Source organism: Armigeres subalbatus, chromosome 3, assembly GCF_024139115.2.
Source record: "Armigeres subalbatus isolate Guangzhou_Male chromosome 3, GZ_Asu_2, whole genome shotgun sequence".
NCBI lineage: Eukaryota > Metazoa > Arthropoda > Insecta > Diptera > Culicidae > Armigeres > Armigeres subalbatus.
The window spans coordinates 89,007,222-89,022,377 of NC_085141.1; the positions used below are offsets into that span (position 1 = coordinate 89,007,222).

Genomic DNA, 15,156 nt, shown 5'->3' on the forward strand with positions numbered 1-15,156 from the left:
TATAAGAATCTTCATTGTTCCCAAAAACCTCTACATACAAATGTTCATGCCGTTTCCTAGTCTATAAAGGCAGACAGACAAAAATTCCTTCTCATGTGTATAGATTTGGTTTTACGTAGTTTACGTCGAGCGGTCGTGTCTTGTACACAACAACCATGATTTTTTTTTTGATGAAACAAACATATCATGTAAGGACCGCAAAGAGCAAGTTGTATATTTGAAACTGGTTGATAGACTTTTGCTTACGACTATAAGGCATTACAAAAGACAAAAGATGTAAATCTTGGCAACGGACAAAAAGCATGTAAGTTCCCTTCTCCAAAAACACCAACATTATACAAATAGGTTGAAAATGGTAAAAGTTATGAAATTGTCAATATCTGGGAACACGGCTACCCAATCTGCCACTCACGTCTGTTTTTTGTTGGCCGCATAAGGGTTAAATTTGTTTTACAATGTGTTTAAATGCTTTTGCCTATCTGTCTAGAGGTGATTTAAATATGACGTCCACTACTTTTTGAGATTTTCAGACCCCCCCCCCTCTGTCACGCTTTTTTTGTATACCGAGTGGTCACACTGTCACAAAATCATGACCCCCCTCCTCCCCTCAAACTGTGGACGTCATTTTTGAACGACCCCTACATGACATAAAAATTGATGCCAAGGCTAAAATTCCTGCTTTGTTTTAAGCCAGTTTTGATAAACAATAAAGTTTGTTCCAAAATTGAGTGAAGCGAGATGAGCGTGCGGCCGATAAATATGAATGAATTTTACTACTGGAGGATATAAACAACCAGCTTTTGGCACCAATACATTTTCAATTTTCTACTTCCATGTCTAGTTGCTAAAGGGAGCAAATTCATTGCTGATAATAGAAATTGCTATGCCAATAGAAGAAATGTTGACCTGTTACTTTATATTAAAATTACTGAGTTTGTGGTAAAAGCTGTTATATTTAGTGAACACCAATCATCAAAGAAAGAGCATACAAATGTATACCAGTTAAACTGTACCTGTGTTTTAGTGTAATTATTCATTATTTTTATCATTCATTTTGACGAATGTCTTAGACTGCCAAGAATAGGTATTTTCCCCTACCTATTCTAGGAAAAATACATGAGGGAGGAAGATTAAAAGTGAAATTTTATAACAATCGATCAAAATTCATTCGTGATTTGAAGGTTATAAAAAAATATTGTAGTGAACTTTAATTTTGATGTTATGTTTTCATCTTTAAACATTCGGATATTTGTAATTGGGATGTTGAAATGTTTAGGAAAGACTCAAATATTTTACAAACACTTTGTAAAAATCAATCCGCCTTATTTCCGTTTTCAAACTTGTTTTATGAATATTTTATTTTCTTTGTCACTCTAATGTACTCTTATTATTATAAAAATGTCATCAATGAAAATAATAACAATAGTAGTCGATTGTACAGTTTTTGTCCTCTTTCTTCTTCTTCTTTGTCTTCTCTGCATTTCCTTTTTTCTGGATTCTTGTTCTTCTGTCGAGCGCAGGTTATGGTTATGGCTCGCAGCAGACGACATCGGGTGCACAGTTCCAATATCCTCCGTTCAGCGGTGTAGGCGAAACAACCACGGCCTGGTCGAATGGGAATGAAAGTATCGCTATAATAGGTGGTGGGTACTTTGCCTCAAACTGCACTCACTGACACGAACAAACGAAACACAAACACCAAGTTCTGAACGCACTTCTATCACTAATCAATTGACAATACTAGCGGGGTGCTTCAGTAATAATACTGGGAATAGTTTCATAATTTTTCTTATTTTGAACATTCACGTGGTACATACATTCATCAACAGATAATAAAAAAACATTGAAAACACTGTCATAATTTTTTTCCGTTTCATACTTCTGAGATTGGTATCATTATCGAATTTATTCGAATTTCATTTCTGCGTCTCATCATTTATGTGTTTGTTCAATATCTGTGACTGTGATAACTATTCCAAGTTTTCACTCTTTAAACCGGATGGCTGCACATTAAATAAACTATATAATCACAAGATTATACAAAATTATTTCTCCTACTCTTTAACGTTAACCTCCAACCGAGCCAACAGCAACAATTTCTTATTGATCAATATACGAACTTCGCGTAAAGTTGGCTAATAGCATCGTAAGAAATTGCGCAACGATCGCAGCGATAAAACTGCTGTTGAGGCGCGATTTATAATAAAATATGACATTTCATTCAGTTTAAAATGCACTGATAGTGATATGTGAAAATATTACTAAAAGAAGATACTTCAATACTTTGCATGTAAACTACATTTCAAAAACTTATAACCCTTTGCATCGAAAGAGGGAACCGAAGCGCTAAACGATAACGTACGAATAATTGAAAACCAACTTTTTGTTCATATATAATTTTTGACTCATTACAACTATTTTAGATACAATGCACACTGAAATTCACAGCAACATTTTATATCCATTTTGCAAATATTGCACCATACGATACTTGTTCTATAAAATTACTAATATAAGTCTCTTTTCTGTGACAAACAGGAAATGATTACAATAACTCATGGGGATCGCAACAAGTGAGCCACGGTCATGCTGGTGCTGGTGCCGGAGGACAATCGCAAAGAAAGCAGTACGATGATTATTACCACCGGAATCAGGGAGCCTATCACGATGGAATTAAGGTAAGTTGTAACAATTAATGCATAATCCATTGTGGTCAAACAATAACAGTGTTAAAACCCTCTGTAGAATGTTGAGCAAGGAATGCAGGGACTGGGCCTCGGCTCGATGCGCCAAAACAGAGACGGCAACCATCACTCCTCGCATGGCAACAATTCACTATCCAAATCGGATCAACATCACCAGCAGCAGAAGGAAGCTCCCAAAAAGATGACTTGGGCGTCGATTGCATCCCAACCGGCTAAACCGCAAGTGAACACCACGAGTACAACGGTGAAGAAGAAGGGCCCCGGTATGCCCCCACCACCAATGGTTCCCGGCAAACACAACATGGACATCGGCACCTGGGACTCACCGTCCAAGAACGGACCTAATGCGATGGTACCCACGCCTACTCCGCCGCCAATTGTCCCCCCGCCGGTGGTTGAACCGTCTCCGCTTGCAGAACCACCAACCGTTGGAAAGAGTGGCCCCAATAATGCCTCAATGATGGGCGGAGCCGGTCACGACGGTGGCAGCGGAAGACACCATCCACATCATCAGCAGCAGTATCAGCAACAACAGAACATGGGACCACCACCAGGAGTGCAGAACTCTCGTTGGCCAACACCTGGTCAAGCTCAAAACCCCCTTCCCCAGCAACAGCAGCCCCAACAGTCACAGCAACCCCAACATCAACAGAACCAATCGGGGATGGTGGCCCAACAGCACCATCCACAGCGAACTGATCAACGCCAGTACCACCAGGATAGACCGCAGCATAACAGCCGCGGTAACTATTCAGGACCGCCACCAGCGATGAACCAACACGGTGGCCAGAGCTACCATCAACCTCCGCCATACCATCAGCAGCCACCAGCAATGCAGCATCACCACTCTCGGCAGAACCAAAATCATCATGAACCACCGCCAGCTCATCACCAGCAGCAGCAGCAACCGTCAAATGAACGTGGAAGCTATCAGCAGCCACCACCTCAGCATCGCATGCCGCAAGACGACAACAGAAGAGGACCAAGCAATGGGCCTAGTAACTATAATCAAGATAACCAGGTATCTCAACAGCCGCCACAGTCAATGGCACCTCCACAACAACAGCAACAACAACAACAACAACAACAGCAGCAACCACAACAAACACCGCCACCTGTACAGCCTCAACCAGTTGTACAACCGCCACAACAATCTACGCAGCAGCCACCGGTTCATCCGCCACTCTCTCCTACGCCTAGTGGCGGCGAAGCTGCCTCGGCAAACCCTCCGACGGCAATCCTCAACCAGTTGCAGAACAAAAACAACTACAATCCGAACAATCTTGATATGCTCGACACGGCAAACTTGGCCAGGTAAGAACAATGTCTATTTTTATCATTTACGGTTTTCTCAATTGAAAATCTTCCAGATTCTTCGTAATCAAATCGTACTCGGAGGATGACATCCACCGAAGCATCAAGTACGAGATTTGGTGCTCAACCGAACATGGCAACCAACGGTTGGATCAGGCATATCGCGAACGCGAAGAAAAAGGAGGCATGGTGTATTTGTTCTTCTCCGTGAATGGGTCGGGACACTTCTGTGGCATTGCACAGATGATGACGGCCGTCGATTACAATTCCGTATCCAACGTTTGGTCCCAGGACAAGTGGAAGGGCACGTTCAAGGTGCGCTGGATCTACGTCAAAGACGTCCCAAATGCGCAGCTGAGGCAGGTCCGGTTGGAGAATAACGAAAATAAGCCCATCACAAATTCGCGCGACACCCAGGAGGTGCCCAATGCAAAGGGAATCCAAGCGTTGAAGATTATCCACGGCTTCAAGCACACCATGTCGATATTCGATGATTTTATCCATTACGAGCAGCGACAGCTGGAGGAGAACACCAAGAAGCATGACCCGCAGCCATCGTATCGACCGCAGCAGTACGGCGGAGGGTACGATGCTCCGAGCAAATATCACAACAACTACAATAAGTATAACGATCGCGATGGCGGCGGTGATAGTTACAACCGGGGCGGCTATGGCAGAGATTACCAGAGCGGTTACAACAAAAGCTATGGTAAGGGTAATTATTTTTGTTCGGTAAGTTTTTGTTAATGCTCAGCGGATATTATTTTAGGTGGCTATAACCGTAATCAGTACAATCAGGACGGAGGCCGAGGTGGGTACCAAAGTTACGATAGGCGAAACAATAACGCTAGCGGAAATGGTAGCAACAGTGGCGACGATCGGGACGGTGGTAGCAACTACTCCAGGGATGGCCACGAGGGAGGTGGTTATCAACGAAGCTACGGTCGCCCGAATCGCGATTACTACGGTAGGGGTGATGACAACCGCGGTCGGAATGATTACCGGGATAGAGATGGTGGATTCAGATCACGTGACGGAATGGATCGCGGTGCCAGTCGAATGGACGCTGACGGGGGCTCTCGGGATGGATTGGACAGTACTAGCGGCGGTGGTGGTGGTGGTGGCGGCTATCGTGGCGATTCGAGAGATAATTACCGGGTGGGTAACTAAGACGTCAAACTAAGGTAGGTGTTTTTTTATATGGATTTTTTTACGTAGTCGCTTTGGGCAGTTTTATAGTAACAGAGTGATTCCTTCCAGTAACACCAAGAAACTCATACTATATCCGCCTGGAGTATCTTTTGTTTTGGGATCATCAGAAGGGTGATCGTTTAAATTAGAATTACATGTGTAACCCGGTTCAATTGAAGGATGGATAATATATATTTTTTGGATCTCATCCATAAATTTTCTATTCCGGACAGACTTTTATAAGGATAATGAATTTTTCAACTTTCATAGGATCCTTAGATAGCATCCTGTAATAGCTGCTAATCATATAAAAATGTTCCGTATCTTCGATTATATTATTTAGGAAAACTGTTTCGGATTTGGTCTATAACGTGTTATTTTCAAAATATGTTTAGTTCCGATTCTATAACATTCCCCAAAAAACTATTCCTCAGGAAATCGTTCCCCTGAAAACTACTCCCCAGAATGTACCATTCAACTGACTGAATCATTCTCCAGAATGCACCATATCCCCGATTTTTTGTAATGAGCATGAGCATGAGCAGGATAACCGTACAATTCGTAGTTGCTACTCCGTGATTGACTGGAACTTGCGAAATTGCACAGGGAACCAATTGAATGGAGTTTGGGTTTAGCTATCATTCTCAATGTGCAAATTTCGGAAATTCAATGCATTTTACTTAGTCAATTACGGCGCCGGCCACGTCCTTACGGTCATCAAGGGAAGGAAGGATTATTAGTTCAACTCTCGTTGCTACTAGAGACCGAGTATACCTCTGCATCTCCACGATAGTCTTAGGATAGGATATTGTGTTAGTATGAAGGGATATATTATCTGGATTCACTTTGGTAAGTGATGCGATCTATGGGATAGGAATATATGAATGAGAATTAAAAGTACTAGAGTAATGAGAAAGTATTAAAGTAAATTCTCATGGGATTCATTTTTTTACAATTAGAATTTGAATGCTATTGGATTCTAATACCACGCACACGTCTACCATACCATCGCTACCCGCACATCAACCTCACACATTCTTACTTGTATGAGGCCTGCACGAGCATAGCAACCGTATATAGCATTCGTATGCGGGTACAAATGAATACCAATCTATTTTTACATTTTATTTACTGCTACTAAGTAACAGGCAGCTTTTTTTTTTATAACAATTCTATATTTAGAATCATACTTGCTAGCAATGAGAATTTGATTTGCAAAGAGATTGAGTTATATGATTAATGAAAATTATCTAATAGGAAATTGGAAAGGGCCAGGGATCAAACCCTTAATCTCCTGCTTATGAGGCAGAAGCAGTGACACAAGGCCACCAAGCACCCTATGCCTTAAAATAGATTTCTGTAATGAAGAAAAAATATTTGATTTCTATAAACCTTAATCAATCATTGAAAAAATGGAACCTATTACATACATTCACGTCGTTGAACGAATGACATGAATGTTCGCTTCTACCTAACTGATATAAGCAAACTTCCCAGAAAAAAATAGAATCTGCAATGAAACACTAAACGCATGCTTAAAAAAGTCAAAGTATCAGCAAATGTGTGCGTCCAGCATCCATTTATGATATAAGCCTTATTCCCGGCAAATGCTAAAAGTAACCTTTATGTGGATTCTCCTATACTGCCATCATATGCATATTTGTCCCATGTTTGCTGGGATTCTTATGTACATACGGACAGTTAGCTTAGCTTAGCTTTGATTGACTACACATATGTATAGGGGATCAGTACAAAAGGCCGAATCACAAAAGGCCGAACCACAGAAGGCCGAATCACAAAAGGCCGAAAATGTTCTAGCATACCACAAAAGGCCGAAAACCCAGAAGGCCGAACCACAAAAGGCCGAATCATTACAAAAAGTTTCAATCTTTCAATTAAGAGAACTTGGAATATTGGCAAATTTACGTTTACTTATATTATGCTGCCCTATTAAGAAAAACTTGTCCACGTGTTTTGCAACTACTAGCAGCGATCTTAATCAATCTTATTCAGTTGAGGTATTTAACGTCAGTTCAACGTCGAAGCTCAATCTTTCAATTGAAAGAAGTTGTATGACGGTGTTTACAGAGTCAATTTGATTCCTTATATATTGCATAATAGATCAATCTTCATTGCAGTAATGAAAGCATGAACATACGGATAAATATTATCACTTTAAAGTAACGGAGCCCGAGAGCCCGAGTTAAATTCCACCGGATTCATGGCTCACAGAATCGAATTGCCGATTTGCATCAATGTAGGAGTTGTGCGCTTCATGATGCATGGTTGAGCATTGTGCTAATGATGCGCACTACTCATGATCTAATTGCGACATCAGAAGCTAAACAAAATAGACTTTTTTCAATTATTATGCTTTTGACCAAAAGCTGTATAACTTGCAGTAACGCGGTGTTCCTCAATGCATATCATTTTTTCCCAATTTGAAAGAAACTGACTTCACAAGACTTCACTGAGAAATCACAAAATAATACGCATATTCTAAATTATATTAAGTATTTGAATAAAAAAACGTCTGAATAAAATCGGCAGACCAACAAAGTGGACCGGAGCGAGCGCGCGCGCTCCGGTCCACTTTGTTGGTCTGCCGATTTTATTCGGCTTTTTGTGATTCGGCCTTTTGTGGTTTCGGCCTTTTGTGATTCGGCCTTATGTGATTTCGGCCTTTTGTGGTTTCGGCCTTTTGTTCATTCGGCCTTTTTTGCTTTCGGCCTTTTGTAATTCGGCCATTCGTGATTCGGCCTTTTGTGATTCGGCCTTTCGTAGTAGACCCATGTATAGTTAGAGTTGCTACTCCGTGATTGTCCAGAATCAGTAAAATTGCACAAGAAATCAACTGAATGATAAACTGGGATTGTTCAAGCATTCTCAGTGTGCAAGTTTCAATGACTCGAATGTTCAAATGATCAATACCGATACCAGACCAGGCGCAAATGATCAATACCGATACCAGATCTTTCGACGTGTCATATGCATATGTAAATGCATATTTTAAAAGTAGCAATCATCTATTCGTTAACCTTATTCCGTTAACCTTTGTTACCATATTCCTCGCCAATGCCGTAAAACAAAAAAAAGTCATCTATTCATGTGCCTTATTTTGGACACACGCGTGCGTTACACTAAAAAAATTATAGATTCATTTTCCTTATTCCGGGAAAATGCGCTTTTCAAAAGAAAACATTATCGACTTATTTGCCTTATTCCGGACATATACGTGTGTCGTGAGTGGGTGGTATTTCCCAACAAACAATTTAAGCTGAATAAGCTAGTTCAATCAAAGTTAATTGCCTATTTCCGGGGATTAAACCACCCGACTTTGACGTTAATTTACAATGTTATGAAAACATACATATGAGTTTTCATAACATTGTAAATGAATAAGCTTGTTTTTAAGCTGAAGAAGCTTATGTTGAACGAAATAAGCACTTTAACAGTTTCCAATGTTTGTCGAGTTGTTTCCTCAATCAATGCGTGTTTCAAAACAAAAAGAAATTCACTCTTTATGTTTTGACCATGGTCATTATGCCTGCATGCCATAAAGCAAAAGATATTTTACATAGACTGGCAACCCTGTTGCACCAAGTAAACAAACCGGATTTTTCGCGGTCCTCTTTTATCGATTTTTTCTCCGTTATCTTCGAGTAGTTACTCGGAAGCTCATATGCCCATGTGCTTCAAGGCCAAACAAACAACAGCAATCTATTCACAATGTCAGAATTTCTTGCTCTGGCGAGAGAAATGTTTTAAAGAAACTGGAGTTTTTCGACTTCTTGCAACGTCACAATGTGGATGTCGGAATCGTGACCGAAACATGGTTGCAACAAAAACATTCATTTTTCCACCCAAGTTTAGTGTGCGTTCGGTTCGACCGAACCTCTAATGATGCTGACAGAGGAGGAGGTGTTCTAATTGCGATCCGAAGGGGGATCAAATTTTCCGATCTCAACGTTTTAACCAAGGTCATCGAAAGTGTGGGTATCTCGATCAACTCTGTGAATAAAAATATACACATAATAGCCGCCTATTTTCCGGGAGCGAAACGACGGTCGGTCTGGACACAGTATCGTCGTGACATTTCCACTCTCACCAGAAGAGCCGACCCATTTTTCTTAGTGGGCGATCTGAATGCGCGTCACCGCCATTGGAACTGTTCAAAGGCTAACAAAACAGGTACACTACTATGTCAGGAAGCAGCTAGTCGTAACTTCTTCATCCATTTCCCGGACTCCTTCACTTTCCATCCCGCTGGTCGTGGTCGGCCATCTACATTGGATCTGGCACTTTCCAATAACCTACTGGACATGAGTTAGCCGGTCACTTTAAACGAACTGTAATCGGACCACCTCCCGGTACTGTTCAACATTAGCCGATCAGCTCCAACCGAACTGAATATAATATACCGAAATTTCGCAATTACGCCCATGCGAATTGCCCTCGTTTTCAACGCGAGATCAACTCAAAGTTGGACTTGTTAGACCCAGCCACCACCAATTTGACCAACGAAGAACAGATTGATGCTGCTATTGAATACCTGACGACGAGCATACTAGAAGGAGAAGCTGTTTCGGTTCCTGAATTCCAGCAACGCGTCTATCAGGTCGCAACGATTCTAGATGACACCCGAAGATTGATCGCTTTGCGTAACAAACGTCGACGAGATCCCATCCATCAGGACATCGTAACGGCACTGAACCGCAGGATTCGCGAGGAGTGCGATCAAGCCAATTTTAAAAAGTTCAAAGAAACCCTTAGCGCACTGAACGCCAACCGCGACACCCTCTGGCGGATCACTAAGGCGCTGCGGAAAACCTCTGAATACAGTCCCCTCTTGCGACAAGGTGACAACATCATAGCCTCTCCCACAGAGAAAGCGCAGCTACTAGCCACGAGCTTCGCACATTCCAATCAAATGGCAGATGATCCTGAAACTACTACCACGGTGAACGAGTCAATCGCATTCATCGACCACACACAGCTGACTGATGCTCACCCATACGAAGCCCTAAATCCAAAAAGTTTCCAGGCCAAGATAACATCCGTAACTGTGTGCTCAAAAAACTGCCCCGAAAAGCGCACATCTTCCTCGCCAAAATCTTCTCCGCTTGCATTAGACTTGGATACTTTCCGAACAGCTGGAAACACGCTGTTGTAGTTGCCATTCCCAAGCCCAATAAGGACTCTACGGACGCGTCCAATTACAGGCCAATAAGTCTGCTGCCCACTTTCAGCAAACTGCTCGAACGAGTGATTCTAATACGCATCGAGCAACACCTGGAAAACACCCACATTATTCCTGACGAACAGTTTGGTTTTAAAAAAGGACACTCCACCAACCATCAACTTGTGCGCCTTGTAAAGGAGATACGTACCAACTTCACGCGAGGCAGGTCTTCAGGCATGGTGCTTTTGGACGTCGAAAAAGCGTACGATTCTGTGTGGCAGGAAGGAATTCTACACAAAATGAAACGTGGGAACTTCCCACTTTACGTCCTAAAAATGATCCGTTCTTTCCTGCTAAACCGCAGTTATCACGTGTCTGTGAATGGGCATTCATCAAGCCGGCGCAATGTACCCTTTGGTGTACCACAAGGGGCTGTCCTGAGTCCCACGCTGTATAACATCTTCACCTGGTGATGCTCGACGATGTAAAGTACTTCCTCTTTGCTGACGATACGGGATACATTGCATCGGATTCCGACCCGATCGTTGTAACCACCAAACTCCAATCAGCTCAAAACGCGATCGAAAACTACCAAAATAGGTGGAAGATTAAAACCAATGCGGATAAATCGCAGGCAATCTTTTTCACTCGCAAACGCAGTCCGCAAAAGCTTCCTCAGTGTGAAATTGCCGTATGCGGACGCCAAATCCCTTGGTCGGACGACGCGAGATATCTAGGGCTTACTTTCGATCGCAAACTCACGTTCGCCACCCACATCAAGAAGACCCTGAGTAAATGCGACAAACTTACCAGACTACTGTACCCGCTGGTTAACAGGCGCTCACATCTAGACGTCAACTCGAAACTGCTAATCTACAAGACGGTATTTAAGCCAGCAATAACTTACGGATTTCCAGCCTGGTATGACTGCGCTGGGGGGGGCGGTAAGGCGCGCGGCTACAAAGCAAGACCATGCTGAGGGTGGCTGGGTTCGATTCCCGGCGTCGGTCTAGGCAATTTTCGGATTGGAAATTGTCTCGACTTCCCTGGGCATAAAAGTATCATCGTGTTAGCCTCATGATATACGAATGCAAAAATGGTAACCTGGCTTAGAAACCTCGCAGTTAATAACTGTGGTAGTGCTTAATGAACACTAAGCTGCGAGGCGGCTCTGTCCCAGTGTGGGGATGTAATGCCAATAAGAAGAAGAAGAAGATGACTGCGCTGAGAGTCACAAGAGGAAACTCCAGGTGAAGCAGAATCGAACTCTAAAGATGATGCTCAACTTGGACCCTTTTCACCCTACTGAAGACGTCCACAGGATCGCGAAAATTGAAGAAATCAACGAATGGTTCCACAGAGTTGGTTCCACTTCCAAAGTTTTGGATGGGATGTACCTCCTCAGCAAACCCTTTGCTGGAGGCTCTGAGTCTGTAGTCTGTGATATTAGAATAGTTCATTTTTTTCTCTTTCCTTTAACTATCCCTATCCTTTTTTGCTATTACGAAGGTTTTTTTTAACTTTTTTCTATCAATATGTTTAATTGTATCATTGGTAACTATAATACCAGCACAGCCTGCCTGTAGAATTAATGAGCTGCTTGAAAGGGAGTCCATAACTCAGCTTTGGATAATAACTGCACCAATGTAAAGCTAAAAAAAAAAATTAATTGAATTGAAAAAAAAAGATATTTTAGTTACAAGATAAATGGGCTTATTCTACGAGTCGAGTGACGTGAGGTGAGTCGATTTTAGCAATTCTCACGTGAGGTGACCATGTTATTCAAATGGGGCCATACGACTCTTCTCACGTCATTCGAGCAATCTCACGTCACTCCACTCGTAGAATAAGCCCAAAAGATTCTCGTTGTCGTCGCTGTACGGAACTTTTTTTGCTGACGAGGATAGGGTGCTAAATGTCAATGAAGGAAAAATACTTACGGTTTGACAGTTCGGTACCCAACATGTTTCGGACAGCAGAACAAAGGGAACCGCAGCGACAATCTTTATCTTGTAACTGAAATATCTTTTCATAAAGCCCATCGTATTTAAAACTGTAGTTTCGAACAAATATTATAATGGCCCTTGCACATCCAACTCATCAAGATAAATGCTTTTATGTATGTACAATTGTATGCTCCATTATTTGTGTATAATTGTATGGTCTTACGCTGTTTAATAAGAAATCAAGAAAATGTAATATTTTTCATCTATATATTCTATTTTCTGGAGAACGGTTCATTCTGGGGTATGGTTTATGGGTAACGGTTTTCTGGGGAATAGTATACTATAGCGAGCAAAAATGAAGAACTAATTGATAACAAATTCTATTATCCGGTTATCGAACATATTGATAACTGAACTTGTTATCATTTTGGCTGAATTAACAGCCAACATAACAAAAATGATACCAGAATTTTGTTCCTGAAATAACTACTTGAAAACAAATTAGGTTATTACTGATACCAAATTGATAACACATTTTGTTATACATGTTATTTACTCAAATAACTAATTTAGTTATTATTTAGTTATCAGCCATCACTGTTTTATCGACCAAAATAGTTAAATCTTCTTTGCCGACTTCGTTACGCATTGAAAAAAATGTTGGCATTCACTGGGATTCGAACTCGAATCGAGTGATTGTACGGCGTCGTCTCTAGACACTCACCCAATTACGCTTTCTTGAGGAACAAAAGAGAACAACACTACGCTTTCTACGATCTTGAATTGACTGAAGACTATTTATATAATCAAATCATGATGCCATGACCATTTATGTAAGTAACAGTCGGCGGGACAGAGTGCAAAGCAGAATAAATTATTTATAACAAACTTAATTATCCAGTTATATTGATAACTAGAATTGTTATCATTCTGGTTGAATTACAAGTCAACTTAACAAAAATGATAACTGAAATGAATTCAAAATAGCTAATCAACAATCAGTTAGGATAAATACGTTTCGTCGTGCTTTTATTGAATACATTTTGTTTTCAGTTGTGACCAGTTATATAATAGGCTTAGGTTAGTTTTTCTCTCGAATATTATCAATCATTAGGTTTTAAAACATTTACTAGCTTTAAAACATTTTCTTGCTATTCGGTGGTTCCAGGGCCGGACAGTTTTCGGGGGCCTTATATGTACGAAAAGGTTGAATTAGGAATTAGGATTCGAATGAAAATTTCGTATGGATGCCTAGGCCACAACGCTCATTTTCGCCTACAATGTCTGCCGGGTCGACTAGTTAAACATATTTTTTGGGCTACTGTGATAATCCATTCGAATAACACCTTCCAAAGGATTTTCTATTTCACATCTCGATATTCCCATGAGTCCTTTCAACATCGTCTATTGGAGGTTTGACTGCAGATGATCTTGCTCGTTTGCGTTTAAACCTAGGTTTAAACTAGATCGACTAAAGTGCGAGCATGATTGTTTTCTCCACAACACATCAGATCGTTGCAATTTCTTGATTATCTGACACTTCCACTTAAATTTTCCGCTTCCCCATATACATAAGCACTGTGGATCCCAAGACCAATTATATTGCGCTTAGTCAAGACTATTCACCGTTCCTGAATTAACACATGCCCTTGGATCACATGTTCCGGAAGCTGCAAGGCCATTTTAAGTTCTTATTAAACTACAACGCTTGGTTCTCAGATACATATTTCATTATTCAACGACATCTGAAATGAAAGTGAAGTTACAAAGGATAGTAGAGTAGAGTGGGGCAAGAGTGCGCGTGGGGTAAGAGTACGTTTTCGATTTTTTGAAGTAATAAAAAAAGATAAACTAGCAGCACTGCATCAGTTTGACAGGTATTCTGGCCAACTATTATCATGTGTAATTGTAATCGATTTGAATAAACAACAAGGGAGATATGGAGTTAGATAACTTTTTGGTCATTTTGCTAAAAATAATTGGGTTTCCGCAACTAGTATTTCATTACCATATATACGTTCAATCAGGTGAACATTATACCATTTCGATAACCTATTGTATAGAGTACTTTATGGTACAGAACACCAATCCGGTTGGTTTTCTAAGAAGTCAAAACCATTACTTGAATAATTTTTGGGACTGTGGGGTAAAAGTACGCAGGAACCGGTGGGGCAAGAGTACGCATATGAATCTTCAAGTTATGATGCCAAACCCGTATCTCCGGCCGAAATAAGACTTTTTCCAAAGCGTAAAGATCCACTACTAAGAGAAAAGGGTCAGAATTCGAAATTATCACAAGTTTTTAGGATAAGTTGAAGTAATTCGGTGTTAGAAAGGACTTAGCGAACAAAGCATTGAAGCGAAATAATGAAATTGTATTAGGAGTTGTTGTACACTTAAACATAGTACGAAAACACAATTTCATCTAAATGATATTTTTATTCAATCAAAAGAAACATTCATTAATTACGCAACGTTTAGCTGGGAGGGGTTGCGAAATATATGACGATCCATATAATTTTTAGAGGATTCATACAAATAGTGTAAGATAGGGGGGAGGGGTGATGAAATAGCCAAATTTTACGTTACGTGATTGGTGGACTTTCTTTAAGGAAAAAGCCTTTGTATACGCCACGCGAAACCTGATATATATTTTTACCTCTGTAGTTTTTTGTATATATGAAAAACAATGGTTTTTCGTATGAAAGTGCACATTTTTGGGACCCCCTCCCCCTTTAAAAGTTACGTAATCTTTAAACATTCCCTAATATATGCTCATTAAACATCAATTAAATGTTATTAACTCTTATTTGTGTTA

General features: G+C 40.8%; 1 protein-coding gene across 2 annotated transcripts in view; it reads left to right on the forward strand.

Annotated features, from left to right (window-relative positions):
• The window catches only part of LOC134221323 (YTH domain-containing family protein), a 67,232-nt gene that overhangs the window by 46,208 nt on the left and 5,868 nt on the right, over nucleotides 1-15,156 (forward strand). Inside the window, exons 3-7 of one of the 2 annotated variants that reach the window (XM_062700521.1) lie at nucleotides 1,521-1,643; nucleotides 2,539-2,678; nucleotides 2,746-4,019; nucleotides 4,076-4,728; nucleotides 4,789-5,203. In XM_062700521.1, the coding sequence (XP_062556505.1) occupies nucleotides 1,521-1,643; nucleotides 2,539-2,678; nucleotides 2,746-4,019; nucleotides 4,076-4,728; nucleotides 4,789-5,189 (2,591 nt within the window). In that variant the 3' untranslated portion in view covers nucleotides 5,190-5,203. The remainder of the gene's footprint in view (nucleotides 1-1,520; nucleotides 1,644-2,538; nucleotides 2,679-2,745; nucleotides 4,020-4,075; nucleotides 4,729-4,788; nucleotides 5,204-15,156) is intronic. The other variant, XM_062700523.1, reaches the window with a different exon arrangement.